This window comes from Cucurbita pepo, chromosome 4, assembly GCF_057944985.1.
Source record: "Cucurbita pepo subsp. pepo isolate OVF chromosome 4, ASM5794498v1, whole genome shotgun sequence".
Classification (NCBI taxonomy): Eukaryota; Viridiplantae; Streptophyta; class Magnoliopsida; order Cucurbitales; family Cucurbitaceae; genus Cucurbita; species Cucurbita pepo.
This window is the reverse complement of record NC_141801.1, coordinates 1,352,041-1,379,963: the sequence shown is the minus strand read 5'-3', so window position 1 is coordinate 1,379,963 and position 27,923 is coordinate 1,352,041. Positions and strand designations below refer to the sequence as shown.

The window sequence follows — 27,923 nt, the reverse complement described above, 5'->3', positions numbered from 1 at the left end:
TTATTTATTTATTTATTTTTTTTAATTTCAGTATTGACCCTTTTAATACAATTTCTCATATTCTTTTTAAAATTATTTGGAAACTTTCAATATTACATTTTAATATATATATATATATATATATATCTGTTTAGAATGCTCGACAAAATAAACGAGATAGCAATGATATGAAATATCATAATGTCGGTTAGAATTACGCTTAAAAAAATGACATTACGCTACATTGACTTTTTTGTAAAAATTATTTGAGCAGAATTGCTCTTCCCACGCCCTGTATCGTAGTCATGCTTGTCCAAAGCTATTGTTATTGCCTAATCACTTTTAGCTTATAATATTGCTTTCTCATTCACGTTTTCTAAAACGTGACTCGGGATTCGAGTATACCGCTGATGTTGTCGTAAAATTTGAATATCTCATAGTTGACTTGTTCGTTGAGTTAGAATAAGTTGGTCCGCTGCTGCAAGAATGCAGTTGTGACACCTTGTATCTTTCCCTTAATTGCCTAAGACATAACCTAGTACATTATTATTGGTACCCAAAATTTTTAATCATGTTATTAATATTTAATATTAATTACCATATTTTTATGATCAGATAATAAAAATATACAAATATATTAGAATTGTAATTAAAAAGGAAAATAAAAAGAATGGCATTTTTGTAAATAAGATCAACAAAACAGGAAACGGAGATTATTTTTTAATTATTTTTTAATTATTTTTTTTTTTAATTTTTAATTTTTTTTTTTCTCTCAGCGACAGAAACCTCCCCCCTCCCGCATCTCTCAACCTGCTCCTGCATCAGTGTGTATCCCATTTCATTTCCATTTTTTTTTTGTATGGTTTTTTCTCTCAATCGGGTTGCGAGGGTCGTTTCAATCACTTGATTTTGTTTTCTCAGGGTTGTTCGATTTGTTCCTAATCCGTGTGTGTTTGATCTGTTTTTTTTTTGTTTTTTTTCGTTTTTTTTGTTTTAATTCCTCATGCGCGTGTGCTGTGATTCCGTCAGCTCGTTTCTCCGATCCAAGAGTTGTAGATTTTGATTTCAGCAATGGCATCGGCGCAGAACTCAGCGCCGAATGTGGATCTCTTTGATGTATACTTTCGACGTGCCGATTTGGACCGCGATGGTCGAATTAGTGGTGCTGAAGCGGTTGCCTTCTTTCAAGGGTCTGGATTGCCCAAGCAGGTTCTTGCACAGGTAACTCCATTACTCCTCCTCCTTTTTCTTTCTTGTTTTTTGGTGTTTGCGTTGTTTTGCACTTCGCATGGTGGGTTTTTGGTTGCTGTTTGAAGTTGACGAAAATTGATGTTGCTTGGGTTTAGTTTAACTGAGATTTCAATCAGGTCTGTAGTTTTTTTTTTTCTTTTGGTATCTTAAGAGGGTGGAATTGCGATTTTGATACCTATTGGATTTGTTAGTTTGAGAATCTTTGTGAACTTCTAATCTTGTATCTTCATAATTTGGCTTCAGCTCTTGTACTTTTGTTACTGTTTTGTTGATCTATCTGCAGATTTGGGCACTTTCGGACCCGAGACAGATTGGTTTTCTCGGTCGGGCGGAGTTTAATAATGCCCTTAGGCTGGTCACTGTAGCACAGAGTAAGAGGGAACTAACCCCTGAGATTGTAAAAGCAGCATTGTTTAGCCCAGCTGCATCTAAAATACCTGCACCACAAATAAATTTCAATACCCCGCCTGCATCTCAGTTCAATTCTACTCCGGCATTACCTACACCTCAGACTGGCATTGGTACTCCAACTCCCTCACAAGACTCTGGGTTGGAATCACAGGTTGCTCGAAGTGTTACTACGACTGCTTCACCGGTTCCTTCTAGAGAGAATCAATCTGTAAGGCCTCCGTTGGCCACTTCAAATTCTGCTTTCCATCCAGTGCAGGGATTTTCAGGAGTAGGTCCCGTGTCGGGGCCACCTCCAACAAATTCTAGCATCTCGAATGATTGGGTCAGTGACCGTGCTGGTGGAGTTCAGGGGACACCCTCACAACCTCCGAACAGAGGATTCAGTCCTGCTGGAACACAGGTTGGATTTGGGCAATCAAGTGCAGGACTAATAACTTCTCTACCCCCTAGGCCTCAGACTGCTCCTGGAATAAAGTCGGCTACACCATCACCTGTGGATAGTAATGTGCAAGGTGTTTCCGGAAATGGGATTGCTTCTGGATCATATTTTGGAGGAGGGCACTTTGCTGCAAGTTCTGTTCCCTCAAAACAAGATGTACCTTCAGATAAATTGTCGACTGGCAATATCAGTTCTACATCAGTCACTGTTCCTGTACCTTCTGCTACACAACCAATAGTTAGAGCAGGTTCCCTTGATTCTTTGCAAAATTCATTTATGAAACCACCTCTTGCTAATCAGCCTCCACGGAACCAGCCACTAGGGAAGCCCAATCAACAGAGCATATCGCACCCTGCTTCCTCTGGATTATCAACAGGATCTCAGAACTCTGTTTCTGGTCAATCTCAGCGCCCTTGGCCTAGAATGACGCAGACTGATGTGCAGAAGTATACTAAAGTTTTTGTTGTGGTGGATAAAGATAGAGATGGAAAAATTACGGGTGAAGAAGCTCGCAATTTGTTCTTGAGTTGGAGACTGCCAAGAGGTATAAATTCATTTTAAGGAGGATTTTGAACTTTTCATTTAAAATTTTGCAAGGTCGCTGTCCCCTTTTCCACTTTCTATTTATCATCATTCCCGATTTTTAGTTTGTTTTTGAGTCTGTTATACAACAAGTTCGGACTGTTCTGTAACTTCTAAGCACATTGAAACATGAAGTGAAATTTAGGTTCTAGTTGTGAATCACTTTGTGTGATATTGATGAATTATCTTTGAGTTGTCTAATGGTGCTTGCCACTCAATTCCACTTGCATACACACCCATACAATCGAATACAACATTTGGAAACTGCCTTTTGACCTTTTATTTTATTGTTAAATGTCCTGTTACTTCCCCTGGATGATACTTATTTTTTCTTCTATGGTTAAGAAACAATTTTATTCATTAGACGGAATGTAAAACAAAAAATTGTTGGGTGGGTGGGGGGGGATTTCCTTTTCTTTTCATGTGTGATTTCTTTATATTGAGACACACTGCCGCTTGATAAAGAAACTTGCTTTGTGCCGTGGTTGTTTGTGTTAGAAATTCAAATTTTTGTTGGATCAATCTTCCTTATTTTAGGCTTGTAGGCTGTCTGCCAAGTGATATTTTCTGAACTTGCTTTAGTTACTACAAAGTCAGCACTATGCTAAACCTTTCTCTTCTTAAGTTGGAAAATTTTGAATTGTTTCATTGATGGTCAGATTAGAATCTTTCTCTTTCTTATTTAAATGGTTGTTTGTTTATTTGATAAATCTATGTTATTAGTGTTATTTTCTCGGTTGATAATGATATTCTCACAAGTATATTATTGTTGACATCTGTCAGAGGTTTTAAAGCAAGTGTGGGACTTATCCGATCAAGATAATGATAGCATGCTTTCTGTCAGGGAGTTCTGTATCGCACTCTATTTGTTGGAGCGACATAGAGAAGGGCACATTCTTCCTGCTATGCTTCCTAGCAACGTTGTGTTTGATTTTTCCAGCAATGGTCATCCTGTGACTCCGGCTGCATCTAACTATAGCAATGCAGCTTGGAGACCTACAGCTGGTAATCCCTTTTGACGAGTTACTTCATGGCCTTTTGCAATTAGTTGGACTCCTCTCAGTGGGATGAAATTTACCCCAACACTAACTCTTTTCTTTAATTAAAAAAAGGTTACCAACAGCACCAAGGGGTTCCTGGGTCTGGTAATCTGCATGGAGCTCCTGTAGTTGGAGAACGACCGCCTACACCTGCTGCTGCCTCCCCGGTTGAGGATGAGCCACAGACCAATAAGCCTAAATCAAAGGTTCCTGTGCTGGAGAAAAATCTTGTTGGTCAACTTAGTACAGAGGAGCAGAACTCCCTCAACTCAAAGTTCCAAGAAGCAGCAGATGCGGAGAAAAAGGCACCTCATTTCCTTCTAATGTCCTATTTTTGTTCTATCCTCTGTTATAGACATAGTAGTGATCTTGGTTAGATTTCACCCGAGTTAACATGGAATGAAAAATAAGACCCCACTTGTAGACATAGATGTTCTTTTTTATTTCTTGAAAATAGGTTTTGTAGATCGGAAAACTTACAGTTAGTGCATCTTTTCCCTTATTTTCTTCTGTAGTCAGAAGTTTTGATCGAAGTTTGAAGTCCCTTTGTGCTAATAGCCATCATGGGGATTAATATTCTTACGTTGTTAAAAACTAAGCCATAATATCAGTTGCTCTGTTATTAAATACTTCATATTTTACTACTGATTTTGTGATTTGTCTGTCACTCATACTTCGACACATCTTGTTTTGTTCAATGAAGGTTGAAGAATTGGAGAAGGAAATTTTGGAATCGAGACAGAAAATTGAGTATTATCGTACTAAAATGCAAGAACTTGTAAGTACTGAAGAATTCTTTTATGTATTCTCCTTTTTCTTTAAACCATGGGGTATTCGTGGTTGTTATACTTATATACGGACTGTAATGAGTATTGTCCAAAGAGTTTCGGAAAGATGATGCTTCTGATGTTGCAGATGCTTTGCCTCCCCCCCAACACACACAAGGGAGAAAAGAAAACAGCAGAATACAAATATATATTTTTTCTGGATATTATTTGATTTTTTCCTTGCATTTGTGTTTTTGGCAACTTTTTCCTTGCATTTATTTTCATTCTGTGAATTTAAAGCTGTTTCCTATGAAAAATAATAAAATTCTAGAAATGTAACTGAGCACCTCTCGCATGCTTGATTGAAAGGTGTATGATTTTATTAGCACTCATTTATGTCTTGCTTTTGCTAAATTAGGCTTTTGTGCTGTATATGTTCATTGAGGATGGATTTAGTTCTTTATTACCTTACTGCTTTTCCTGAATTTTTCTTCTTTCAATAAGGTCTTGTACAAGAGCCGATGTGACAATCGGCTGAATGAAATATCTGAAAGAGTGTCTTCAGAAAAACGTGAGGTATCTATTTGATGGAATAATGTGTAGTTCATCCTTGTTTAACTTAAATGATTATAGTGAACTCATTGAAGGTTTTGATTATTTCAGGTAGAGTCCCTTGCTAAGAAATATGAAGAGAAATACAAACAATCTGGTGATGTAGCCTCCAGATTAACCGTTGAAGAAGCTACATTCCGTGATATACAGGTTCCTTCACTGTTTGTAAATCAGATTGTGGGAACCAGTTTAAACTATGCTATGCATTCAGAAACTAATGATATTTGATGCTGTTGTTTACTCTGGTTTAGGAGAAGAAGATGGAACTGTATCATGCGATTGTGAAGATGGAACAAGATGTTAGTGAAGATGGCATTATTCAGGTAAATTTTAGTTTTCTGGCCGATTGAACAGTGCAGGAGTTCATCTAAGGTCATTTCTATAACCAAAATTTCAGGTTCGTGCTGATCGTATTCAAGCAGATATAGAAGACTTAGTGAAATCTCTCAATGAACGCTGCAAGAGTTATGGTTTGCGTGCGAAACCAATAACTCTGAGTGAACTACCTTTCGGTAGGTTTCTTGAAATGCATTATTTACTCTGCCAAATCTCAGTTGTCTGGGTAGCAATTTTCTTTCTAGCCGTGTCAATTTTTGTGTTGACATGAAATAAAATCAAGATGTCTTGCTTATGAATGATTTACATGCAAAACAGAAAGATTTACCTTCCATTTTTGTGAACTAGTCAGTCATAACACATGCAATCTTAATTATAGTATTTTTAGACCGACATGTATTTTGAATCTTACTTGATATCTTAACTAAGAGAAATATGTGAATGTGAATTTGGGTACATTATAAACTAACTGGAATTTAGTAACGAAGACTGTAGGCTTGTCTTTTCTTTCCTTCCTCTAATGGAAATGTAGTGACTCAATTAGATACTCCAACACTAACAACAATTCTAATTATCTCTCCGATATAAACGGATGTTCTCTCTCTCTCTTTCCCTTGGTTCTTTTTTGTTCTTCTTAAGATCTTTTTGTTATCTTTGTTGTTGATCATTTTCCTCATTGTTTCAAATAAAGGCTGGCAACCTGGCATCCAAGTGGGAGCTGCTGACTGGGACGAGGATTGGGATAAATTTGAGGAGGAAGGTATGCCAGAGGAATTTATATTAGTCATTAACTGATTATTATGCCTTCTTGCTTTACCTTATTTGTGGTGACTGCAGAACGATGAATCATTCATAATTTTTTTTTTCAGGTTTCACTGTTGTCAAGGAACTCACTCTTGATGTGCAGAATGTCATAGCACCTCCAAAGCAGAAATCCAAATCTGAGTCGGTGCAAAAAGAACAAGGTTCAGCCATTGACAGCCAAAAAGTTACACCTGCACCAGATGTTGATACCAAGGACGGAGATTCTACACCAGATGCTGATTCCAAGGAAGAGAAACCTCCTAGTATGGATGAAAAAGCTGTTGAAAATGGTTCCGTACACGATAATAAAAGTGAAGATGGATCAGCCAGAAGTGCTCCTAACAGCCCCTTTGCAAGTAGTGTTATTGAAAGTCCCAAGGAACACAGGGATTCCAATTTTGGGAAGGCTGCTGGCTTTGATGCTTCACCCCGTGACAAGGACACTCAATATAGGGATTCCAATCTTGGGAAGGCTGCTGGCTTTGATGCTTCACCCCGTGACAAGGACACTCAATATAGGGATTCCAATCTTGGGAAGGCTGCTGGCTTTGATACTTCACCCCGTGATAAGGACGCTCTAAGGTATTGTCAACTGTCTTTTTTTTTTACCCTTCGAAGTAGTGTTTATGACCATATGTTGGGCCAAAGTGTACATGGTGAGGGGGAGTGTTCGAAAATGATTTGAAAAGATTAGGCCCTATATAACGGATATAAAGTATCAAAGAAGAATGGGTTGAAAATATTTTACCGTAGCCCAACAACTTAAATTTGTTATAGTATTAGTGATGATTTAATGTATCAAAATTCCTCAATCTAACTCGTCTTCTTGTGTCTCTATTTCTCTAAGAGTTTTTGTTTTTACTTTTCACTTCTATAGCCTGTTTCTGTGTAACCATTTCTTTGTGGGTAATGGGTCATGGTCTTGATCTTTAGTTGAGTTCCATTGTTATTGATATGTTTATAAGAAATAATATTAATTCACAAAAGTGGAGTGTAAAAAGGAGGGTGCTGGGTGTTCAGTTAGAGTGGAATTATGGGAAAACTCCAGATTTATGTTAAAACCAGGAGAGGGGAGATATACAAAAACAATTGATTCTTTATCAAGAAACTAGAGTTGCAAAAGGAGTTCATATCTACTATCATTCCTATGATTTTTTTGCATTGAAGTTTTCTCTCTGCTCTTGAAGAAGTAATTATATCTTAACTATTTCTTCAGTGATCATGGAGGTGTGGGATCTGTGTTTTCTGGTGACAAGAGCTATGACGAACCAGCTTGGGGAACATTCGATATGAATGACGATATTGACTCTGTTTGGGGCTTCAACGCTGGAGGTTCCAGTAAGGTAAGCATTAAACTGTATGTTATAATTGACGAATCAATTAGCACAAATGCTTTTCACTTTATTCTATAAATATTTTCCCCTTGAACTTCCCTCCTGATGCATTCAGTTCCTTATACTTCGGAAGTAGGAAACATGGATGCTCTATTTATGTCTGAGTATTCGTGTTGGAGACACGTTTATGGACAGAACACATGCCCAACAAGCAAAAAAAAAGTCATTTTTTTTCCTTTTGAATTCCGTACACATGGACATGTTCCTCCGAAAAAAGAGAGAATGTTACACACTGATGTCGCAACCACTAACAAGTATGAAAAACGAGCCGATATATATACAATGACCCAGCCCTAAACAAACCAATTGAAAGATTGCTGCAATTGCAACCCTTAAAAAATTATTCAATTATAATTTTTTTGTGTTCTAGTTTTTTGTTACATTTATGTGATATATCTATTTTGAATTGTTAAATGTATCAATATATTCACACATCAAATACCTTTGTACTTGAAAATTTCAATTATTTAATAAGCATGTCATTTTTGTATGGTGATTCTGAGATCTTGTTTAGATCTGCTTGCTGCTAATGTTCATTTCCTTAAGCGTTTGTTCGTTAAGCTGTTAGTGAGACCTGCTGATACATATATTTAATTTTGCCTTTTACTTTTTGTAGACTGACAATGATGTTAACCGAGACAACTATTTTTTCGATTCTGGGGACTTGGGCTTGAATCCTATAAGAACAGAACCATTCCAGGCCAAGAGAAGTACATTTGCTTTCGATGAGTCTGTTCCTAGCACCCCACTCTTCAACTCGGGCAATTCTCCGAACAATTACCACGAGGGATCAGAACCAAGTTTTGAGAACTTCTCAAGGTTTGATTCTTCCAGTGTGCATGAAGGTGGTTTCCCACCGCAAGACACATTTGCACGATTCGACTCAATGCGCAGCAGTAGAGACTTCGACCAGGGCCCTGGATTCTCACCATTTGGTCAGTTTGATACATCACGCAGCAGTAGAGACTTCGACCAGGGTGGATCCTCGTTGACGCGATTCGATTCAATGCGCAGCAGTAAAGACTTTGATCAGGGATTCCCTTCGTTCTCACGATTTGATTCAATGCGCAGCAGCAAAGACTTCGATCAGGAATTCCCTTCATTGTCACGGTTCGATTCGATGCGTAGCAGCAAAGATTTTGATCAAGGCCACGGATTTCCATCATTCGATGATGCAGACTTCGGATCGACAGGGCCGTTTCGGGCATCCCTGGATAATCAAACTCCAAAGAAAGGATCAGATAACTGGAGTGCATTTTAGCCAGGTTTGCATTGCTCATTTTACATATGATATGTTTTGTTTAAAGCCTTCTAGAACGCGGTTTAAGCTTGGGATAATATGATATTATTTGAGATGTAGGTTTGTCCTCAGTGTGCCCCATCTTTGCCTCAGGTTGATGCTTTGTGATGTATTTTTTCTGTTCACCTTTGTGTATTCAATTTTTTTTTTTGTTTTTGTTTTTTATATAAATTTTAAATTCATTTGTATGTTCTTTTTAAGAGAATCCTATGCACAGCTTATTGGCGTGATAAATTTGATTAATTTGCACAGTATTATTACCTGTTGGAACTATGATCCCACTGAGCCTTGAGGCTGCTGGACTTGCTTCTGTATGTGACCTTTTCGATTCTATAGTGTGATTTTTGCAGCAATTTTGCTAAATATTGGGATATATTTGTGGAAGAGTTATTATTATTTTCTTAAAATCTTCCTTGGATGGGATCTTTGCTCTTAACAATTTCATCATATTGGTGAAATTGTTTCATATCAAAATGATGGAATGTGTTGTTATGAGTCTCAGATCATGCTAATTTCATATTATTAAACGGGTTTTTATCTTGGATGAACTGTCATTGCTGCCAAATGGATTTATCTATAATTATAGAGAAGATTAGAGAAGATTAGCCTATGAACAGGGTATTTGAAATTGTATCAATTTTGCTTTTCACATCGTGTGTTCGGTCTACCTTGTGTGCACCTCGATTAATCCTACTACATTTAGTTGAAATAGAAACACGTTAGATATTAAATCTTATAAAGGTAAAGGTAGCCACCATAGATTCTATACCAACACTAAAACTTTCTATGGTCTTAAAAATACGGTTGTTTTTATCGAGCTAACTTAAACCCATGAACAAAAATGGTGTAATAGAGAACATAAAAGAAAGAATTCCCTGAAAATTATGACCAAAAAGTTTTATTATAATCAAAATGGTCGAAATACATGAGATGAGTGCAAGTGCACCAATATTCATTCTTACCAATGCATTTCAGAAACTCATATCAAAAGGCTTCACATTTATATGTCTATAAAGGCAAAAGCATCCTTGTTCTTTTACTTCATCTCCTTCCTCTAACCTGCTACCCTACTACCTACGATCGTGAAGAAGGATGGGAAGCAATACCACACCGGTTGGTAATGGTAGATAAGTCGTCTCTATGTCGTATCTTAATACACGTCAAAGTAAGCTTGGCACAGTGGTAGTAGTCATGTACCATCGACAATATTGTTGAAACTAATTGTGTGTTCATAAAACTAGATTATAAAAAAATCTCACTAGTAAAACATAAATTTAACCTCAACATAACTCAACTGATTAAATCATATAATCGGCCAAAACGTCAAATGCACTACTACCGGGGGAATAGAGATGAATACCGACACTACTTTGCTTTTCAATTGATATTGTTGGTGTTGTATTCTCTCTCACAAGGTAAATATCCTTGAAGCTTCCTCTTCCTGAAAATTTCTTGCCATTGCAAGAATACAAGTTCTTCCTTGGAAGAAGGCATGTAGATGCAATCAAATGTTCTTGAACTGTTTGATTATCTCATCATTTTAGCTAGCTTCTGGAACCAGTATGGTATCAAAGATAAACTCAACTACAACAAAAGAGGATCAAGAATCAAGCCATTTTGCATATGCAAAATGCAGCATAATCAATACAGTATATACATCATAACTTAATCCAAGCACCAAATGGATGCAAAGGCAACAAAATTTTAGCTCTACCCCACTGACAACAGATAGATCACTTGATGGCCAAACTAAGCAAATTTTTTAGACATTAGGTTTAATATACTGTTTTTTTTATATTTGTGATCGTTTGGTCAGTTTCTATGCACCTCGACTCGATTATTTTCATTGGACAACTATATGACCCTAAACATGATATTTAATATACTTGTCAGGGAAGAAGAGATTTTAGATCAAACAAAAGCCATTAAAGTAAACAGCAAGGCAGGATTTGCCTCTGTAATGGTAAGTGAATACTTGAAAGCCAGGACCAGGCAACTAATTCAAGTTCAAGATAGTGCTTCTTTGTGGCAGACTTGTTCCTTTGACTTATTGTGAGAACTTTGGCTTGAGAGGAACATCAGAATCTTTAGGGAGGTCGATGGGGGAGGTCGATGGATTGCGGGAGGAAGATTGGGGCGTAGCTAGGTTTAGTTCATCCTTGTTGGTGTCTATTACCGGCCTTAATTAGGTGTGCCGTCCCAAGGGGGGTGGATTGTGAGATCCCATATCGGTTGGAGAGAGAAACGAATCATTCCTTAAAAGGGTGTGGAAATCTATCCCTAGTAGACGCGTTTTAAAAACCTTGAGGGGAAGCCCGAAAGGGAAAGCCCAAAGAGGACAATATCTGCTAGTGGTAAGCTTGGGTTGTTACAATTCTCTCGGATTGAAGTCCTTTAGTGGGTTCTTTTTGTATGCTTACATTCTTCCATTTTTTTTTTTCCATAGAAACTAAATTTCTTACCAACAAATGTATACACTAAATGGCCTCCTTCATTCACAGATTTGATACTTCTAAACTTATAGATTACACATTCATCACTAAAGTTCATAATACGACGTGCCGAACGAAAGTAGTCATCTACTAACCTTCCTCTTTCCGAATGTTGGGTTGATCAACCAAAAGTTGCTGTAAGGAACTGAGATCTTGGGCACTATGATTCCTAACAATTCAAGATGCACATTTTTTCAGAGGGAAACAAATGGACCATAAATAATAACATAATTTGGAGGCAGAAAACAAAAATAAGATGATAAAAGGAAGGAATCTAATAATGTATAAATTCATATGAAACATTACAAGAAAAGGATGTTTCATATGCAACTACCAAAAGCAATGGGATAAAGATACCTGGGTTTCCAGAAAAGTTCTGGAAGTGATGAGACCATAGATTCTTTAAGATGGTACCTAAAGAGATTGAAACAAGTTCATTACGAAGCCAAATACATATCCAGTAAAAAACTTGCTTTCATGATCAGAAAAATTCTTACTCAGAGCGATGCATGTCACATAGAAGCCTTAACCCGTTCAAGCAATCTTCAAGACTCGGTTTTAATCCAACTCTTTGTTGCAGTTGTTTTGTTGATGGCTGATTCGAACCACCTTCGATTAATTGCTTCCCATCACGATAAATCTTCTCCATTGAACGGACAATATTCCCAAGTTCTTCCCTGAGAAAATTATTCAGATTCTTCACTGATGTAAACAAGACAGCAAAAACGTTTGTCGAACTGTTTGCACAAATTTGATGATTGTCATTTTCTTGTTCAACGACATGAACTTCTAACATCTTGATCGAGGATATATGTTTTAATGAGTTGAGCTATGTACAAGTTGAAAATTGAAACAAAAACAAAAAAGAACTTACATTGTCTTTATAATAGACGAGAAAACGAGTTGCAACGATTCCATCTGCTTAGCCAATAGCGCATCTACAATTCCATCCATACCAGACAGACTGCCATAATTGTTAGGATCTTGAAGCACCTGACAATAATTTTTCAAAGATTCTAATTTTGAAACTGAAAACAAAAATTATTCATCAGCATAATAAAATGAGAATTGAGGCTGACCTGCAACCTCCCAATGATGGAGGAAGCGTTCGTGAACTGTGAAATCAAGCGAACTTGAAGCTCGTCCCAGCGATCCATTTCATCTTTGAACTTTCTGAATCTTTGCTGATACTTCTTCACCATGGCCTCCATTGATTGGAATTTTAGGGTACTTTGATAATGCCTGCAAATTTCTAACTAAACAGGAAAACATTACTAAAATTCTTCAAGATGCTTATTCACAACATACAATTAACAAAATAATGCATGAGACATTTCTCAATATGAACATCACATTCATGCACACCTCTTTTAACGGAACTCTTTGTGACGATACGCGTTCCAGAAAAAAAAAAAAAAAAAAAAAAAAAAAAGGAAACGCCGGAAATCTCGCGATTTCCGGCGAGGTCTGGTAACAGGACGTACTTCTTTTGAGTGATTGTTGTACCTGTGAGAGAGGAGCAGAAAGAGTGAGGTGGGGAATCGATAACGCCGCGAGGCTTCGGACCTTTGTGAATTCTTAGGTAGGAGCTAACCAACGCCGGGGTATTTCGTAACAAGAGGCACGGACGCACCGTCAAGGACGAACGGACGACGACGGTCTCATCGGCAACAGTAGTCGGGTTCCGCGATTAGGGTTCGTCGGGACTCGAGTGAGGAAGACAGAGCAGCGGATCCCGGGTCGGTTCTTCGGGTATCGCGCGAGCTCGCCTCAGCCAACGTACGGCCCGGACACCGACTCTGGGCCGCGTATCCATCCCGGCCCAAGACCAGCGACACCAGCCCGCGTCCAGAAGCCGTGCGCCGCCAGTGACCTTCTCGGCTCGTCGGCTCGGTACTCCGACCTCGTCGGCGGCTCCGTTGCATCCGCGGCTCGGCTAGTCGGCTCAGCTTAGCGGCTCGTTATACAAATAATATACGATTCCTAGGTTTTTGACCCTTGTAGCTATTCCCGCCCTTGTTTCAACCATCTGAGCCATTCACTTTCAACCATCTGAGCCATTCCCGCCCTTGTTTCAACCATCCGAGGTCAGTGTAACTCAATTTTGATAAAAACATGATAGGAACGTACTTTGATAATAGACTGTGAGAAAAGAAAATCCTAAAGAGAATAATATTTGGTAGCTATGGGTTTAGACCGTTACAAACAATATCATAGCCAAACGCTAGGCCCAAGGGGATGGATTGTGTGGAAACCTCTAACTATAACTAGTAGACGCGTTGAATCTTGAGGGAAAGCTCGAAAGGAAAAACCTAAAAAAAACAATATCTGCCAGACACTAGATGGTGGTCTCCACTCAGCTGCGTGTGCGTGTGGATTCCGAACTTACCGAGTATATTATATTGGAAAGTACCACCACAAAGCTCAGTGCCCACTTCCCTTCATCTTCAAGCTTCTTGCTTTTTAGCATCTTTTCGGCTTTCTTCTTCTTCGTTTGACTTCGTCTATTCTTTATTATTTTTATTTAACACTTTTCATTATAGAAAAGACCTCGTACTAATAGAGACGATTTTGATTGTTTGTGCCCGTTCCCCTGTTGAGAACTATCTTTTTGTAACAGCTCATCGCTAGCAGATATTATCCACTTTAGCTCGTTATATATCGTCGTCAGCCTCATAGTTTTTAAACGCGTCTGCTAGGGAGACGTTTCCATATCCTTATAAGGAATACTTCGTTCCCTTCTCCAACAAATGTGTGATCTCACAATCCACCCCTCTTGGGGGCCTAGCGTCCTTGTTTGTACACCGCCCAGTATTGTAACAGCCCAAACCCACCGCTAGCAAATATTGTCCGCTTTGGCCCGTTGCATATCGCCATCAGCCTCACGATTTTTAAAACACGCATGTTAAGGAGAGGTTTCCACACCCTTATAAGAAATGATTCGTTCCACTCTCCAACCAATATGGGATCTCACAATCCACCCCCTTTAAGGCCTAAGGGCTCTCGCTAGCATACTGCACAATGTTTGGCTCTAAATTTGTAACAGCCTAAGCCCACCACTACTAGATATTGTCTGCTTTAGCCCGTTACGTATTACCGTCAGCCTCACGGTTTTTAAAACACGCATACTAAAGAGAGGTTTCCACACCCTTATAAGAAATGATTCGTTCCACTCTCCAACCAATGTGGGATAAGCTGCCTGATGTCTGACTCTGATACCATTTGTAACAGTCTAAACCCACCACTACTAGAAATTGTCTGCTTTAGCCCGTTACGTATCGCCGTCAACCTCACGGTTTTTAAAACATGTCTGCTAGGGAGAGGTTTCCACACCCTTATAAGGAAGGTTTCGTTCCCCTGTTCCACCCATTTCAACATATAGGTAGCACGAGCGTAGACTTCAAGCATATTTGTGAACATCTCAATATGCTTGTTATTATTAAAAGAAAGGCATATGCTTTTCTTTTCCTTATAAGTGGTCTCATTTCCTCAGGTGTTTGGGTACTTCCATCTTGTATTTTCTTCATTGTGGGATGTTCATTACTCCTCCAACCTCATTTGATTGATTCATTCTGACATAGAAAGCTTAGTTCTGAGCTTAATCTTCATGAACATGGTTTGGCTCCTCTTATTACTCCTTTATATCTCAGAAGGGAGCTCAGGACATGAGGTAGTGAAAGTTGGAGCTATATTTTCACTTGCTTCTGTCAATGGGAAAGTGTCCAAGATAGCCATAGAGGCTGCTGAGAGAGATGTGAATGCTGATCCAAGTGTTCTTGGTGGAAGGAAGCTATCCATATCTATTCATGATGCTAATTACAGTGGTTTTCTTGGTATCACAGGAGGTATAACTCTGCCCAACACAAGGCCTGTACGTTGTTCTTTCTTGTTTGTCAATTTGATTCTTGTCATTTGGGTCTTTTATTGAATTTTCAACTTTGATCCATTTTGATCTCTAATCATACGTTACCCTTGCCCAAAGAGAAACATAGAACCGAGCAAACCACCAGTGTTTCGTGCTGGGTCTCGTAGGAGGGTGGACTGTGAGATCCCACATCGATTAGAGAGGGAATGAGTGCTAGCAAGGACGCTGGGTCCTGAAAGAGGTGGATTGTGAGATCCCACATCAATTGAAAAAGGGAATGAGTGTGAGTGAGTGTGAGTGAGTGTGAGCAAGGACGCTGGGTCCTGAAAGGGGGTGGATTATGAGATCCTACATTGACGGGAGAGAATAACAAAATATTCTTTATAAGGGTGTGGAAATCCTCCCTAGTAGACGCGTTTTACAAACTTTGATGGGAAGCTTGAAAGGGAAAGCCCAAACACCAGTTCCCTCTTAATGCTGGGTCATGAAGGAGGGTGGACGGTGAAATCCCACATCGATTAGAGAGAGGAATGAGTGTTAGAAAGGACGCTGGGCCTTGAAGGGGGTGGATTATGAGATCCTACATCGGCTAGGGAGAATAACAAAACATTCTTTATAAAGGTGTGAAAACCTCTCCCTAGTAGACGCGTTTCAAAAACTTTGAGGGGAAACCCGAAAGAGAAACCCCAAAAAGAACAATATCTGCTAACGGTGAGTTTAAGATTCCTGTGTTTAGCAAAATGGAAGTCAAACACCTCAAGAAAACTTTTGATCGTCTCGATAGATCTCTAAGACTTTCGTTGCATAATCACTTTCGAAGAGTCATAGATCAAAATACACGTTTGAAACTACAAGAACTAAAATGAACACACGTTGAAAGTATGAGAACCAAAATGAACATTTCGCACGGCGAACTGAGTAATTTTCTTTTCTTTGTTGATCACAGCAATGAAGTACATGACGTCTGGCACAGTTGCCATCATCGGTCCTCAAGATGCTACAATGGCACAGATACTCTCACATCTTTCAAATGAACTCCATGTCCCATTATTATCATACACAGCCTTGGACCCAGCACTTGCTACTCTGCAGTATCCATACTTCATTCAAACAGCTCCAAATGATCAGTTCCAAATGGCTGCAATTACAGACATTATCGGTTATTATGATTGGCATGACATAGTCGTCGTTTACACCGACGATGATCACTGTCGAAACGGTATGGTTGCATTAGGAGATAAACTAGAAGAGAGAAGCTTAAAAATTTCCTCTAAAGTGGCACTTCCCCCTTACCCAACAGCAACTAGAACAGAAGTTCGAGATGCACTTCTAAAGATAAAAACGATGGAATCTCGAGTGATCGTATTGTACACGTTCTCGAAAACAGGTTTCTTGGTTTTTGAAGTGGCTCAAAGCCTTGGAATGATGGAGGCTGGATTTGTTTGGATAGCTTCTAGTTGGTTGTCAACAGTAATAGATTCTTATTCACCACTTCCCTTGAAAACTACCAACTCGATCCAAGGAGTTCTTACGCTTCGACTGCACACACCGAGTTCTAAAAGGAAGCGATCTTTTATATCTCGTTGGAACGAGCTGAGTAATGGCTCGGTTGGGTTGAATGCATACAGCCTATATGCATATGATACTGTTTGGATGATTGCAAAAGGATTAAAAGAGTTATTTGATCAAAATGGCACCATTTCCTTCTCCAAAGATGAACGTGTTGGTAGTCTTAGTGGAGAGAGCTTGGATTTTAGCTCACTAGGAATCTTTAATGAAGGAAAGGAACTGCTTAACAATGTATTGAACATCAACATGACTGGTCTGACAGGGCCTATTCAGTTTCTAGATAGATATCCTTTACATCCTTCATATGATATCTTAAATGTTGTGAAATCTGGTATGAAGAGAATTGGGTATTGGTCCAACTATTCCGGGTTATCTATCGTGACACCAGAAACGTTGTATGAACGATCAGCCAATCGTTCTACATCGTCCCAACAGTTAAGCAGTATAGTGTGGCCTGGGGGATCAAGAATAAAGCCTCGTGGTTGGGTTCTACCACTCGATGGAAGGCGGTTAAGAATTGGCGTTCCACATAGAGTTAGTTATCAGGAATTTGTGACACCGGGTAATGGTAATGGCACAATCAGAGGATACTGCATAGATGTGTTCACTGCTGCCATAAACTTGCTTCCATATGCAGTGAATTATGAGTTTGTTTTGTTTGGAGATGGTGAGAAGAATCCTAGCTACTTTGAGCTTGTAAATAATGTTGCATTGAAAGTAAGTAAACTTTCAATGGGCTTTTTGGTTTGTTCTTTTGTAATGGCAAGAATGTAGACTCTACTGAATGAGGGATACTACCTTTGTAGGAATTTGATGCTGCTGTCGGTGACATTGCCATTGTGACTAGTCGGACAAAGGTTGTCGACTTTACACGGCCTTATATCGACTCGGGGTTGGTCGTTATGATCCTTGTCAAGAAGTTGAATTCAAGTCCTTTGGCATTCCTTCGCCCATTCACACCAATGATGTGGATTGCCACAGCAGCCTTTTTCCTCCTCATTGGATTAGTCGTGTGGATTTTGGAACATCGAAAAAACGATGAATTCCGCGGAAATCCCAGGACGCAACTTGTCACGATCCTCTGGTGAGTACTTGATCTGAACAAAGAAGAAAATATTACATTAGATATATGTTTGTGCAATGATACTTGAGATGACCATGTTGAAAAAACATTCGTTAACTCTACGATTGACATCAACTTAAATGAAACGTTCGAGAAATAATGACCGTGTTGAAAGCACAGTCATATACTTGAGAAATAACGAAATAGTGTTTTGTCTCCTCTATACCCTGTCCCAATTTAGCAATGTGACTATAGGTTAACTATAGTTCTTTTTCGAGTTAAAGAATCGCTTAGGTCACATCGATATAGTCAATCCAATATGCAGCTTGTTCTTCAATCATGGTACATTTCTCATCTTAGTATTTCTTGCCTTGTCATGCAGGTTTGGCTTCTCTACAATGTTTTTTTCACATAGTAAGTCTTTTACTTGAAGATTCATGCTTGTTACCTTACTATCAAGTATTTTTCATAGCCTCCCAAGAGCTACAAAGTTTTGAATATTCTCATTTTCAGGAGAAAACGTCGTGAGCACACTTGGACGTTGTGTGCTTGTCGTCTGGCTTTTCGTGGTTCTAATTATCAACTCGAGCTACACCGCTAGTCTAACATCCATATTCACAGTACAACAACTATCCTCACCTATCACAGGAATTGATTCATTGATATCTAGCCATGTACCTATAGGATTCCAAGTTGGTTCATTTGCTGAAAGTTACTTAACTGAGCAACTTAACGTCCAAAAGTCTAGGCTAATTGCTCTTGGATCCCCAAAGGAGTATGCTGCTGCCCTAAAAAATGGAACGGTCGGAGCTATTGTCGACGAACAACCATACATCGACCTCTTTCTCACAGAGTACTGCGATTTTTCAATTAGGGGCCAACAGTTCACCAAAAGTGGATGGGGATTTGTAAGTATATCAAGACATAACTTCACAGTTTTCATCAATTTTCCTCTATGAATTCTGCTTATTAAGGCTCTTGTTTGGTAACTATGCTCCTTTTGAATGCTATTTAGTTTTTCGTTCATACTTCTACCTATAAGTTCCTTATCTACTTTCTATCACTATTTTAAAACTAAAAAAAATTGTTTTCAAACTTGTTTTTGTTCTTGGAATTTGGCTCAGGATTCAAATACTTTATCAAGAAAGATGAAAACTATTGCAAGGAATTAGATATTGGCTGCAGCAAATTTGAATACCATAGATCTTACCATATTTTTCTGCATTTTTGATAGGCATTTCCACGAGACTCTCCATTAGCAGTCGACTTATCGACCGCCATACTAACTCTATCAGAGAGCGGCCGCCTTCAAAAGCTTCACGATAAGTGGTTCTCAAGAAAGTCTTGCAGTTCTGGAGAATCCGATTTAGAACAGCTTCAGTTACAGAGTTTCATCGGTCTGTTCTCCATTTGTGCCGGCGTATGTTTACTCGCTCTTCTGCTTCACTTTTTCTTGACGATGTGCCAATTCAACCGCCAGTTGAAACGAGATCCAGAATCTTCGCCGTCGACCAGCGGCAGTTCTACTTCTACCCCTACGCGTCTGCGGAAATTCTTGGAGTTTGCAGACAAAAAGAAGAATCGAAAGACGAGATATTCGAAAACAAAGATCGAAGATAATAATACATTTTCGAGTGAACATCGAGAGGATTTTGTAAATTGAATTCCATGGAATCAATCAAGGCTTCAACCAACGTTTTCTGTTCTGTTGTGTGGTTCTTAGTTTTTTTTTTTTTTTTTTTTTTTTTTTTCCTTATAATGAATATGACAAAGTTCATTTTATTTTCTCCCATTAATATATATACAAAAATAATAATAATAATTGAAAAAAATAATAACTTCCCCAAATTTTAAATATTGATTAGAATTTTCAAATTTTTCATTAATAAATTTAATTTTTTTTAAAAAGTAAAATATTTTAATGTTATCACATTTTAAAAATACCATAAAATTCTAAAAGATTTAATTTTTTTTTTTATTATTAATATAAAGATGAAAATTGTTTATCTACGGTCACCTATCATCAACTCCACAATGGTATGATATTGTCTAGTCCACAGCACTCTCCACAATAGTATGATATTGTCCCGTCCGCAGCACTCTCCACAATGATATGATGTTGTCCAGTCCACAGCACTCTCCACAATGGTACGATATTGTCCAGTCCACAGCACTCTCCATAATGGTATGATATTGTCCAGTCCACAACACTCTCCACAATGGTATGATATTGTCCGGTCCACAGCACTTCCCACAATTGTATGATATTGTCTAGTCCACAACAGTGGCTTTGTCATGATATCAGCGAGTTGATCCTTAGAAGATATGATACTCATTCACAAACGAAGTGATATTAGATGAACACGACTCTCTATAATGGTATGATATTATCCACTTTGAGCATAAGTTCTCATGATTTTGCTTTAGCATTCTCAAAAGGCCACAAGCCAATAAGGATAATATTTCTCCATTATATAAACCACCATTCTTCCCTAAATTAGTGGAGGTGAGACTTTTCATCAACAGAGAACAAAAAAAACTTAATTTTAAATTTTATTTTTATTCTCGTCGTTCATTCATGTTATATCAAAAATTTGATTAAAACTCGAATATATTAAATTTTATTTATCTTTAAAATTTTAATATATATATATATATATATATATTCCGTCTCAACATAATAATTAATGAAAAATTGAAGAAATTCAAGAAAGTCAAATTTGAATTTTATTACAAAAATTTGTAAAAATATGTGGTCTAAAAACAACCCATGAAGCACAATTTCCTCATTTTCTTAGCCGTCAATGGCCGCCAAACGTCCATGGAATTGGGCTTCATAAACACAGCAACCCAGCCATGGCACAGAGGGCCCATTTAGAAAACGCAAGGCGGAATATGTTCGTCGTCGTCTAGGTCGAGGACAGAGTGTCACAATTATTCCAAACTTTTTGGGCCATGTATTTTCCAATCGAGAACGTGGCTATATCCACATCAATGAAGAAAAAGGAGAAACAACGAAACATTTCCCAAAACCCTTCACTTACCCAGTTGTGATCTTCATAACGAACCAGCCGCGCAGGGTAGAAAACAGGAATTTCAATCAAATTCATTGATGGGTGTCTCTGAAAAAGCACGAACAGGGAGTGGTTTGGAGGTAAGAATCTAGAACAAGAAGAAGGGTTTTGAGAGAGAAAGAGATGAGAGAGGTTGAAGGAAGAAGGCTATGCCAGGAGTTTTCAGCTGGGTATTATGGCCTTTGTACTGTTGGGGGAATGCTCAGTGCTGGGGCTACCCATCTTGCTCTTACGCCTCTTGATGTCTTGAAGGTTAATATGCAGGTAGCTCTTGGTTTTTGTTCTATAATGTTCAGTGTGTTCTTATGAGGTTGCTTTCATTGTTCTTGCTGCTCTGTTCCTTCATGAATGGTTTAGTTGAAATGTTCATAGTTTATGAGTCTTGTGAGCTGTTTGTGACTAGTTTTAGTATGAGACTGAGGGAGTATGAAAGGGATTTTGAGCTATGTTTTTGAAAATTATGCATAGTATTTCACCTTTCTTAAAGAAACGATTCGATTCGTAGTCAAAACGGTTCGATTCTTAGTCAAATTCCAAGAACAAAAACAAGTTCTTAAGAACTTAAGTTCATAACCATTTGGTTTCTTAAAACTAAACTTACAAATATAACTTCCACTTATACGTTCGTTCGTTTGTTATCGACCTTTTACCCGTGTTTTGAAAGATGAAACGAAGTTTTGAACACGAATTCAAGCGTCTCTTTCGGAATGATGAAAACCGAGTACACTTTTCAAAACTAAAACAAATAACCAAATAGTTATCAAACGAGATATATATATATATATATAGTGTTAGGAATCACGGATCTCCACAATGTTATGCTATTGTCCACTCTAAGCATAAGCTCTCATGACGTTACTTTGAGCTACCCCAAAAGGCCTCATACCAATGGAGATGTATTCCTTACCTATAAACCCATGATCATTCCCTAAATTAGCCAATGTGGGACTCCCTCCCAACAATCCTCAACAATCCTCCTCTCGAACAAAGTACACCATAGAGCCTCCCCTGAGCCCTATAGAGCCCTCGAACAGCCTTCCCTTAATTGGGTCTCGATTCCTTTCCTTTGTTTGGAGCCTTCGAACAAAGTACACCCTTTGTTTGAACTTGAGTCACTTTTTTTTAGTGCATCTTCGAGGCTCACAACTTCTTTATTCGACATTTGAGGATTCTATTGACATGGCTATGTTAAGGGCATGGCTTTATTACCATGTTAGGAATCACGACTCTCCACAATAGTATGATATTGTCCACTTTGAGCATAAGCTCTCATGATCATTCCCTAAACTTGCCAATGTGGGACTCCCTCCGAACAATCCTCAACATATAGTTCGTTATTTTCAGAAGCTAATCCATCATATTTGTACATCTCATGGAAACAAAAATCGACAATAAAACTAATCTTACGAGTTCGTTTTCTACCGTAGGTGAATCCTATTAAGTACAATGGCATTTCTTCGGGTTTTTCGGTTCTTTGGAGGGAACAAGGTCCTTCATCCCTTTGGAGAGGTTGGTCAGGCAAGTTATTCGGATATGGCGTTCAAGGCGGGTTCAAATTCGGTCTCTACGAGTACTTCAAGAAGTCTTACTCTGATTTGTTGGAAGGCCACAGCAGAAGTTCCATATACTTTCTCAGTAGTGCTTCTGCTCAATTCTTTGCTGATGTTGCTCTCTGCCCTTTTGAAGCTGTCAAGGTCAGAGTCCAAACACAGCCCTATTATGCCAAGGGATTGGCTGATGGCTTTCCAAAGCTATACTACAGTGAAGGTCTTTCTGGGTAAGCAATGCCAACATCTCTTTATCGTCTTTTACGTCTTCAATATCTTCGTTGATATCGATCTTTTATTGCAGTTTCTACCGAGGGCTTTTCCCACTTTGGGGACGAAATCTTCCATGTAACGTCTCTAACTCGTTGCGTTTTCTAGCTGTGATATCTGTTCATTTCGAAAACGGAAAATTGAATATCGTTATCAAACAAGGCCTTAAGTTTTTTCAGGTTATCGTGGAACGCTAATGTATTGAACTTCTAAAGCGTAATTGTTTCTCGTTGATAATATTATCATTTGTGAATTGTCTTTGACAGTCTCCATGGTTATGTTCTCGACATTTGAGCATTCGGTAGACTTCATATATCGAAAGATCATTCAGCGTAGAAAGGAAGATTGCTCGAGAACGCAACAGCTCGGTGTTACATGTTTGGCTGGCTATGCAGCTGGAGCTGTTAGTACTATTGTCTCGAATCCAGCTGATAACATTGTTTCCTCTCTTTATAATAAAAAGGCTGATAGTATAGTGCAGGTACTCCTGCTGCTCTCTTACTCTCTCTTATTAAGTATGCCTAGTTATTGAGAAAATCGTACCGTACGTCCCTCGCTAAGAAGAAACCTGGCGCTCTTAATGAAGCATGCACCCTAAGTTAAAAGGAAGAACGTGAGCTTTTCCTTTCGGGCTTCCCCCTCAAGGTTTTAAAACGCGACTTCTGGGTAGAGGTTTCTACACCCTTATAAGAAATGCTTCGTTCCCCTCCCCAACTGATGTAGGATCTCACAATCCACCCCCCTTAGGATCCAGCGTCCTTGCTAGCACACCGCCGAGTGTTTGACTCTGATACCTTTTGTAACAGCCCAAACCCACCGTTAGCAGATTTGTCTTCTTTGAGCTTTCCCTTCCAGGTTTCCTCTTAAGGTTTTAAAACGTGTCTACTATAGAGAGGTTTCCACACTCTTATAAGAAATGTTTCGTTCCCCTCTCCAACCGATATGGGATCTCACAATCCACCCCTCTTAGGTGCCCAATGTCCTTGCTGCACACTGCTTGGAGTCTGGCTCTGATACCATTTGTAACTGCCCAAGCCCACTAGCAGATATTGTCCTCTTTGGGCTTTCCCTTCCAAGCTTCCCCTCGAGGTTTTAAAACGCATATCCATATTTTATATCCATATTTGTTCCCCTCTCTAAACGACATGGGATCTAAAAGCTAATTTATTTCCATATTTTTTCATAGATATGTGTGTGTTTGGCTGGCACTTTAAGCTCCTAAGAAATGGTGTTTTTGTTTGGATATTGCTCTTGCAGGCAGTGAAGAACATAGGATTTGGCAATCTATTTACTAGAAGTCTCCCTGTCAGAATTGCACTTGTTGGTCCTCTTGTTACATCGCAGTGGTTCATTTATGACACAATTAAAGTGCTAAGTGGACTGTAAGTATTTTTTTCTTACATCGTATTCAATGTTTAGATATCATATGGTTAAGATGCATTAGAAGTGGGGATGGGGGATGAGAGAGGGAGAGTGTGAGATCCCACATCGAACGGAGAGAGGAACAAATCATTCCTTATAAGGGTGTGGAAACCTCTCTCTTTCAAACGTGTTTTAAAACCTTAAGGAGTAGCCCTTGAAGGGAAAGTTCGAAGAGGACAATATCTATTAGCGGTGGGTTTGGGCTGTTACAAATGGTATCAGAACCAGTCATCGGGCAGTGTGCCAGCGAGGACGTTGGGCCCCCACGAGGGTGGATTGTTGGATCCCACATCGGTTGGAGTGGGGAACGAAGTATTCCTTATAAGGGTGTGGTAACCTCTCCCTACCAAACGTGTTTTAAAACCTTAAGGGGTAGCCCTTGAAGGAAAAGTTCGCAGAGGACAATATCTGTTAGCAGTGGGCTTAGGCTGTTACAAATGGTATTAAAGCCAGTCATCAGGCGGTGTGCCAACGAGGACGTTGGGCCCCCACGGGGGTGGATTGTTAGATCCCACATCGGTTGGAGAGGGGAACGAAGCATTCCTTATAAGGGTGTGGAAACCTCTCCCGATCAAACGTGTTTGAAAACCTTAAGGGGTAGCCCTTGGAAGGGAAAGTTCAAAGAGGACAATATCTGTTAGCGGTGGGCTTGGGCTGTTACAAATGGTATTAAAGCCAGTCATCGGGCGGTGTGCCAGCGAGGACGTTTGGCCCCCACGAGGGTGGATTATTAGATCCCATATCGGTTGGAGAGGGGAACAAAGCATTCCTTATAAAGGCGTGATAATCTCTCCCTATCATACGCATTTTAAAATCTTGAAGGGAAGCCCTGAAAGGGAAAACCCAAAGAGGACAATATCTGCTAGCGGTGGTCTTGGACGAGACATATGAGTCTTTTGGGAAAGAAGGAAAAGTGATTATGAGCCCTTTTGGCAACATAATAACACCCGATCAACATTCTTTTAAAATGAATGAATCTACGAGACATAAATTTGAACTTTAATATCTAGTAAGGTATTAAAATTTCGATTTTGAGTCCAATAGATTCGTCAATTAAAATAATGTTGAATACGTGTAAGACCTATTCTATACAAATTTGCAAGCGCACGAACTTATCAAACCGTTGATAGTTTATAGACTGGTCCGTTCAGGGACCTATTAGAAATAAGCTTTAAAGTTTAGGGGCCGGTTTGAAATAACTTAGGAAGTTCAGGACTTTGACCTTTGTTTTAAAAGTTGCGATATGACCTTTGATCTTTCATAGACGTTTCAAAATTACTTTTAGAGTATAAGAACCTTAGAAAGTCAGACGAGAAGTCAACGTGTTTGATGTCTTGCTTTCATACTTAATCTATGCAAGCATCCCAGTCGTTCTAGGTCACCGTCACCTCTTCTTTTCATCCAACATTCTAACGAGTTTCTATTCTAAGGGTAGTTTTGAAACGTTTATGAAAGATCAAGGGTATTATTGCAACTTTTGAAACCATACAAGTACTTTAAAAAAAACGAGTTTGTTGGGGACGATTTGGTAAAATGCCTAGTTCTACCAACTCTATTATTTTTCTTTTATAATTTAGGCCTACAAGTGGAGGGGTCAACAGGCAATTGGAAGAAGCTTAGCCATCAACCTTGTTGGAGCTTTCTGGTGAAGGGCAGAACTGTTGATCATCATCAGATGAATTCAATAAAAAAACATGGTAAATTTTACTTTTTACCTCTTATTTCCATTTAGATAAATTAAAATTTACTAAAATTTCGTTAATTTTATCGTTCTAAATATTTAGATATATGTATATATTAGAATCACGGGTTTTTGTTGCAACGACAATATCACGAAATTTATTCTTATTGTTCTTTTTTCGAGTTCATCACGTGAGGTGAAGAGATTTGGACCTCATTGGTCGATGGTATATATCGAGTTTCAAGTCGATGTGTATGGTGAAAAACATTTATTTTTATGCATTAGAATGTTGTATTCGTGTTAACGTATATCATATTTAACCATTGTGGGTTGACTTAGTAGTCGATCATAAGAGCCTTGAATAATACGAGGAGAGGAAATGGATACCGTTCATGTTGACTTTGATTCATGTTGACTTTGATACCCACGTATATTTAAAAAAATGTTATTGTGGGTTGTAATTGGTTGTCGAAAGAAATCATTGTGCTATCAAAAGATGTGCAATCATGTTATCTAGGATCGTGATGAATTTTCATCTTCGAAAATTTTATTTGTTGGTGACCATACACTATTTTCTCTTTATTAGTTTTTATAGGTCGTGACGAACGAGAACTTATAGTTGAGGACTGATGAACTGGAAAACAGCTATAGCTATCGACCTTGGAGAGTGAGATATTGTTTTGTGTCTATGTAGCTACCGAAAAGAAACGCTCGACTATGGCACAATTAGTTCAAATTCTTTGTTTTAAAAGAAAATTTTGGTAATTAATATAAATATTTTATCTATTAAAATACTATTTTGGATTTTATTCCATTATGTAATTTTAAGTCTCGTGTACGGTAAAATTGATTCTTATTCTTCGTGTGAAGTTGATTTTGTTAAAGCTAAATTATTAAATAAAAGAAAAGAATTTTTTAACTTTGTCCCGTGTTTCAGAATTATATTTAGAGTAGAATTTTGTCTCGTGTTTCACAACATAAATGGAAACGCTTTGATTTTTCTAACAATGGCAAATTTGTAAATATCTTTTTTTATCTTATTACATTTTTTATTAAAATTAGTTAAATAATAATAGTAATTTTTAATGTGATTCAAAAATTATAATAAATTGTAATAGATTTTTTTAAATATAATAAATACTAAATTGGAAAAAATATCATGTATATATATATATATATACATACACATGATATACACATATATATACATACACACGTGTGTATATACACATAAAAATTACCAAACTTGGACATACTAAAAATAGCAAGGTTGAAGAAGAAAAATAGGATGGTAGTTACACGCGCCCCACGCGCCGATATGAAGCTTAGATTTTATCCTCCCGAAACACCGGGCAATGGCTGGTTGATATTGACCTGACAGCACTGGAAATTTACAATTCGACAAGCGCTTTACTAATGCGTGTACTACACGGACCAATTAGAATTAAGAAAATTTTTAGATTTCCGAAAACAAATGGATCTTTTCTATAATAGAAAAAGAATAAAATATTCTTTATAATATTCAAATTAAATTAAAATTTTGACTAAATTATTATATTTAAATTTTTATTATTATTAACATGTAAATTACAAAAAAAAAAAAAAAGAATATTTATTGACTATTATTTCAGAAAATAATTAATTGAAGTATTTTAGTTCCTTTATTAGCTTTTAAAATAATATTATTTAAAATATTTTAATTTCATAATTTATGTATTGGTTAAATATAGAAAGTTTAAGTCCGAGATTAGTAATAAGTAAATGTATTTAATTAAAGACATTATATGAATTAATTATTGTAAGGAAATTTAATTAAATAATTAATATAAAATTTATCTATTATTTATTACCGTTTTCACATTTACCAACTAAATGCATTTTTTTATTACAAAAATATTTTAATAATATTGACTTTTATTTTTCATTTAACAAAATTTTTAAAACTTCACTTCTAATATTTTACACGTGGTTTTAAATATTTATTTACATAAATACCCATTTAATTTTTAATTTTTTTTTATTCCA

At 37.9% G+C, this 27,923-nt stretch overlaps 4 protein-coding genes and 1 long non-coding RNA gene across 14 annotated transcripts; 3 read left to right on the top strand and 2 right to left on the bottom strand.

The window, feature by feature from the left end:
* The first annotated feature begins 720 nt into the window (after positions 1 to 720).
* Positions 721 to 9,177, top strand: LOC111792398 (uncharacterized). 2 transcript variants are annotated; one of them, XM_023673817.2, is made up of 14 exons: positions 721 to 803; positions 1,009 to 1,200; positions 1,514 to 2,624; positions 3,446 to 3,667; positions 3,775 to 4,007; positions 4,406 to 4,480; positions 4,974 to 5,045; positions 5,133 to 5,231; positions 5,333 to 5,404; positions 5,479 to 5,593; positions 6,109 to 6,177; positions 6,287 to 6,803; positions 7,438 to 7,564; positions 8,232 to 9,177. In XM_023673817.2, the coding sequence occupies exons 2-14, from the start codon at positions 1,051 to 1,053 to the stop codon at positions 8,874 to 8,876; spliced, it is 3,507 nt and encodes a 1,168-aa protein (XP_023529585.2). In that variant the 5' UTR covers positions 721 to 803; positions 1,009 to 1,050; the 3' UTR covers positions 8,877 to 9,177. The 2 variants fall into 2 exon arrangements, with proteins under 2 accessions (XP_023529585.2, XP_023529586.2); XM_023673818.2 differs by lacking the exon at positions 721 to 803 and having other exon boundaries at positions 931 to 1,200; positions 8,232 to 8,880; positions 8,976 to 9,177.
* Positions 9,178 to 9,786: 609 nt separating this feature from the next.
* Positions 9,787 to 13,163, bottom strand: LOC111792511 (Pentatricopeptide repeat (PPR) superfamily protein). 7 transcript variants are annotated; one of them, XM_087123228.1, is made up of 9 exons: positions 13,002 to 13,159; positions 12,871 to 12,913; positions 12,773 to 12,805; positions 12,487 to 12,659; positions 12,282 to 12,400; positions 11,905 to 12,084; positions 11,765 to 11,821; positions 11,503 to 11,576; positions 9,787 to 10,499 (listed from the first exon to the last, which is right to left on the bottom strand). In XM_087123228.1, the coding sequence occupies exons 4-9, from the start codon at positions 12,616 to 12,618 to the stop codon at positions 10,456 to 10,458; spliced, it is 606 nt and encodes a 201-aa protein (XP_086979354.1). In that variant the 5' UTR covers positions 12,619 to 12,659; positions 12,773 to 12,805; positions 12,871 to 12,913; positions 13,002 to 13,159; the 3' UTR covers positions 9,787 to 10,455. The 7 variants fall into 7 exon arrangements, with proteins under 7 accessions (XP_086979354.1, XP_086979353.1, XP_086979351.1 ...); XM_087123227.1 differs by having other exon boundaries at positions 12,487 to 12,663; positions 13,002 to 13,158; XM_087123225.1 differs by having other exon boundaries at positions 12,487 to 12,663; positions 12,871 to 13,163.
* Positions 13,164 to 14,907: 1,744 nt separating this feature from the next.
* Positions 14,908 to 19,639, top strand: LOC111792404 (glutamate receptor 3.2). Of its 2 annotated transcripts, none has more exons than XM_023673829.2 (6): positions 14,908 to 15,252; positions 16,219 to 17,558; positions 17,648 to 17,925; positions 18,287 to 18,318; positions 18,418 to 18,812; positions 19,139 to 19,639. In XM_023673829.2, exons 1-6 carry the CDS (start codon positions 15,015 to 15,017, stop codon positions 19,565 to 19,567), a joined length of 2,712 nt encoding a protein of 903 aa, XP_023529597.2. In that variant the 5' UTR covers positions 14,908 to 15,014; the 3' UTR covers positions 19,568 to 19,639. The 2 variants fall into 2 exon arrangements, with proteins under 2 accessions (XP_023529597.2, XP_086979041.1); XM_087122915.1 differs by having other exon boundaries at positions 15,170 to 15,278.
* Positions 16,029 to 19,255, bottom strand: LOC111792554 (uncharacterized). Its single transcript, XR_002814812.2, has 3 exons — positions 19,115 to 19,255; positions 17,640 to 17,938; positions 16,029 to 16,410 (listed from the first exon to the last, which is right to left on the bottom strand). It is a non-coding gene; the product is annotated as an uncharacterized LOC111792554 (long non-coding RNA).
* Positions 19,640 to 20,839: 1,200 nt separating the features above from the next.
* On the top strand, positions 20,840 to 26,619 carry PHT3;3 (phosphate transporter 3;3). 2 transcript variants are annotated; one of them, XR_015420843.1, is made up of 7 exons: positions 20,840 to 21,242; positions 22,406 to 22,755; positions 22,830 to 22,873; positions 23,062 to 23,276; positions 24,053 to 24,177; positions 25,795 to 25,914; positions 26,485 to 26,619. XR_015420843.1 is itself a non-coding variant. In XM_023673989.2 (6 exons), exons 1-6 carry the CDS (start codon positions 21,102 to 21,104, stop codon positions 25,835 to 25,837), a joined length of 918 nt encoding a protein of 305 aa, XP_023529757.1. In that variant the 5' UTR covers positions 20,840 to 21,101; the 3' UTR covers positions 25,838 to 26,236. The 2 variants fall into 2 exon arrangements, 1 of the variants encoding a protein (XP_023529757.1); XM_023673989.2 differs by lacking the exon at positions 26,485 to 26,619 and having other exon boundaries at positions 25,795 to 26,236.
* Positions 26,620 to 27,923: the final 1,304 nt, after the last annotated feature.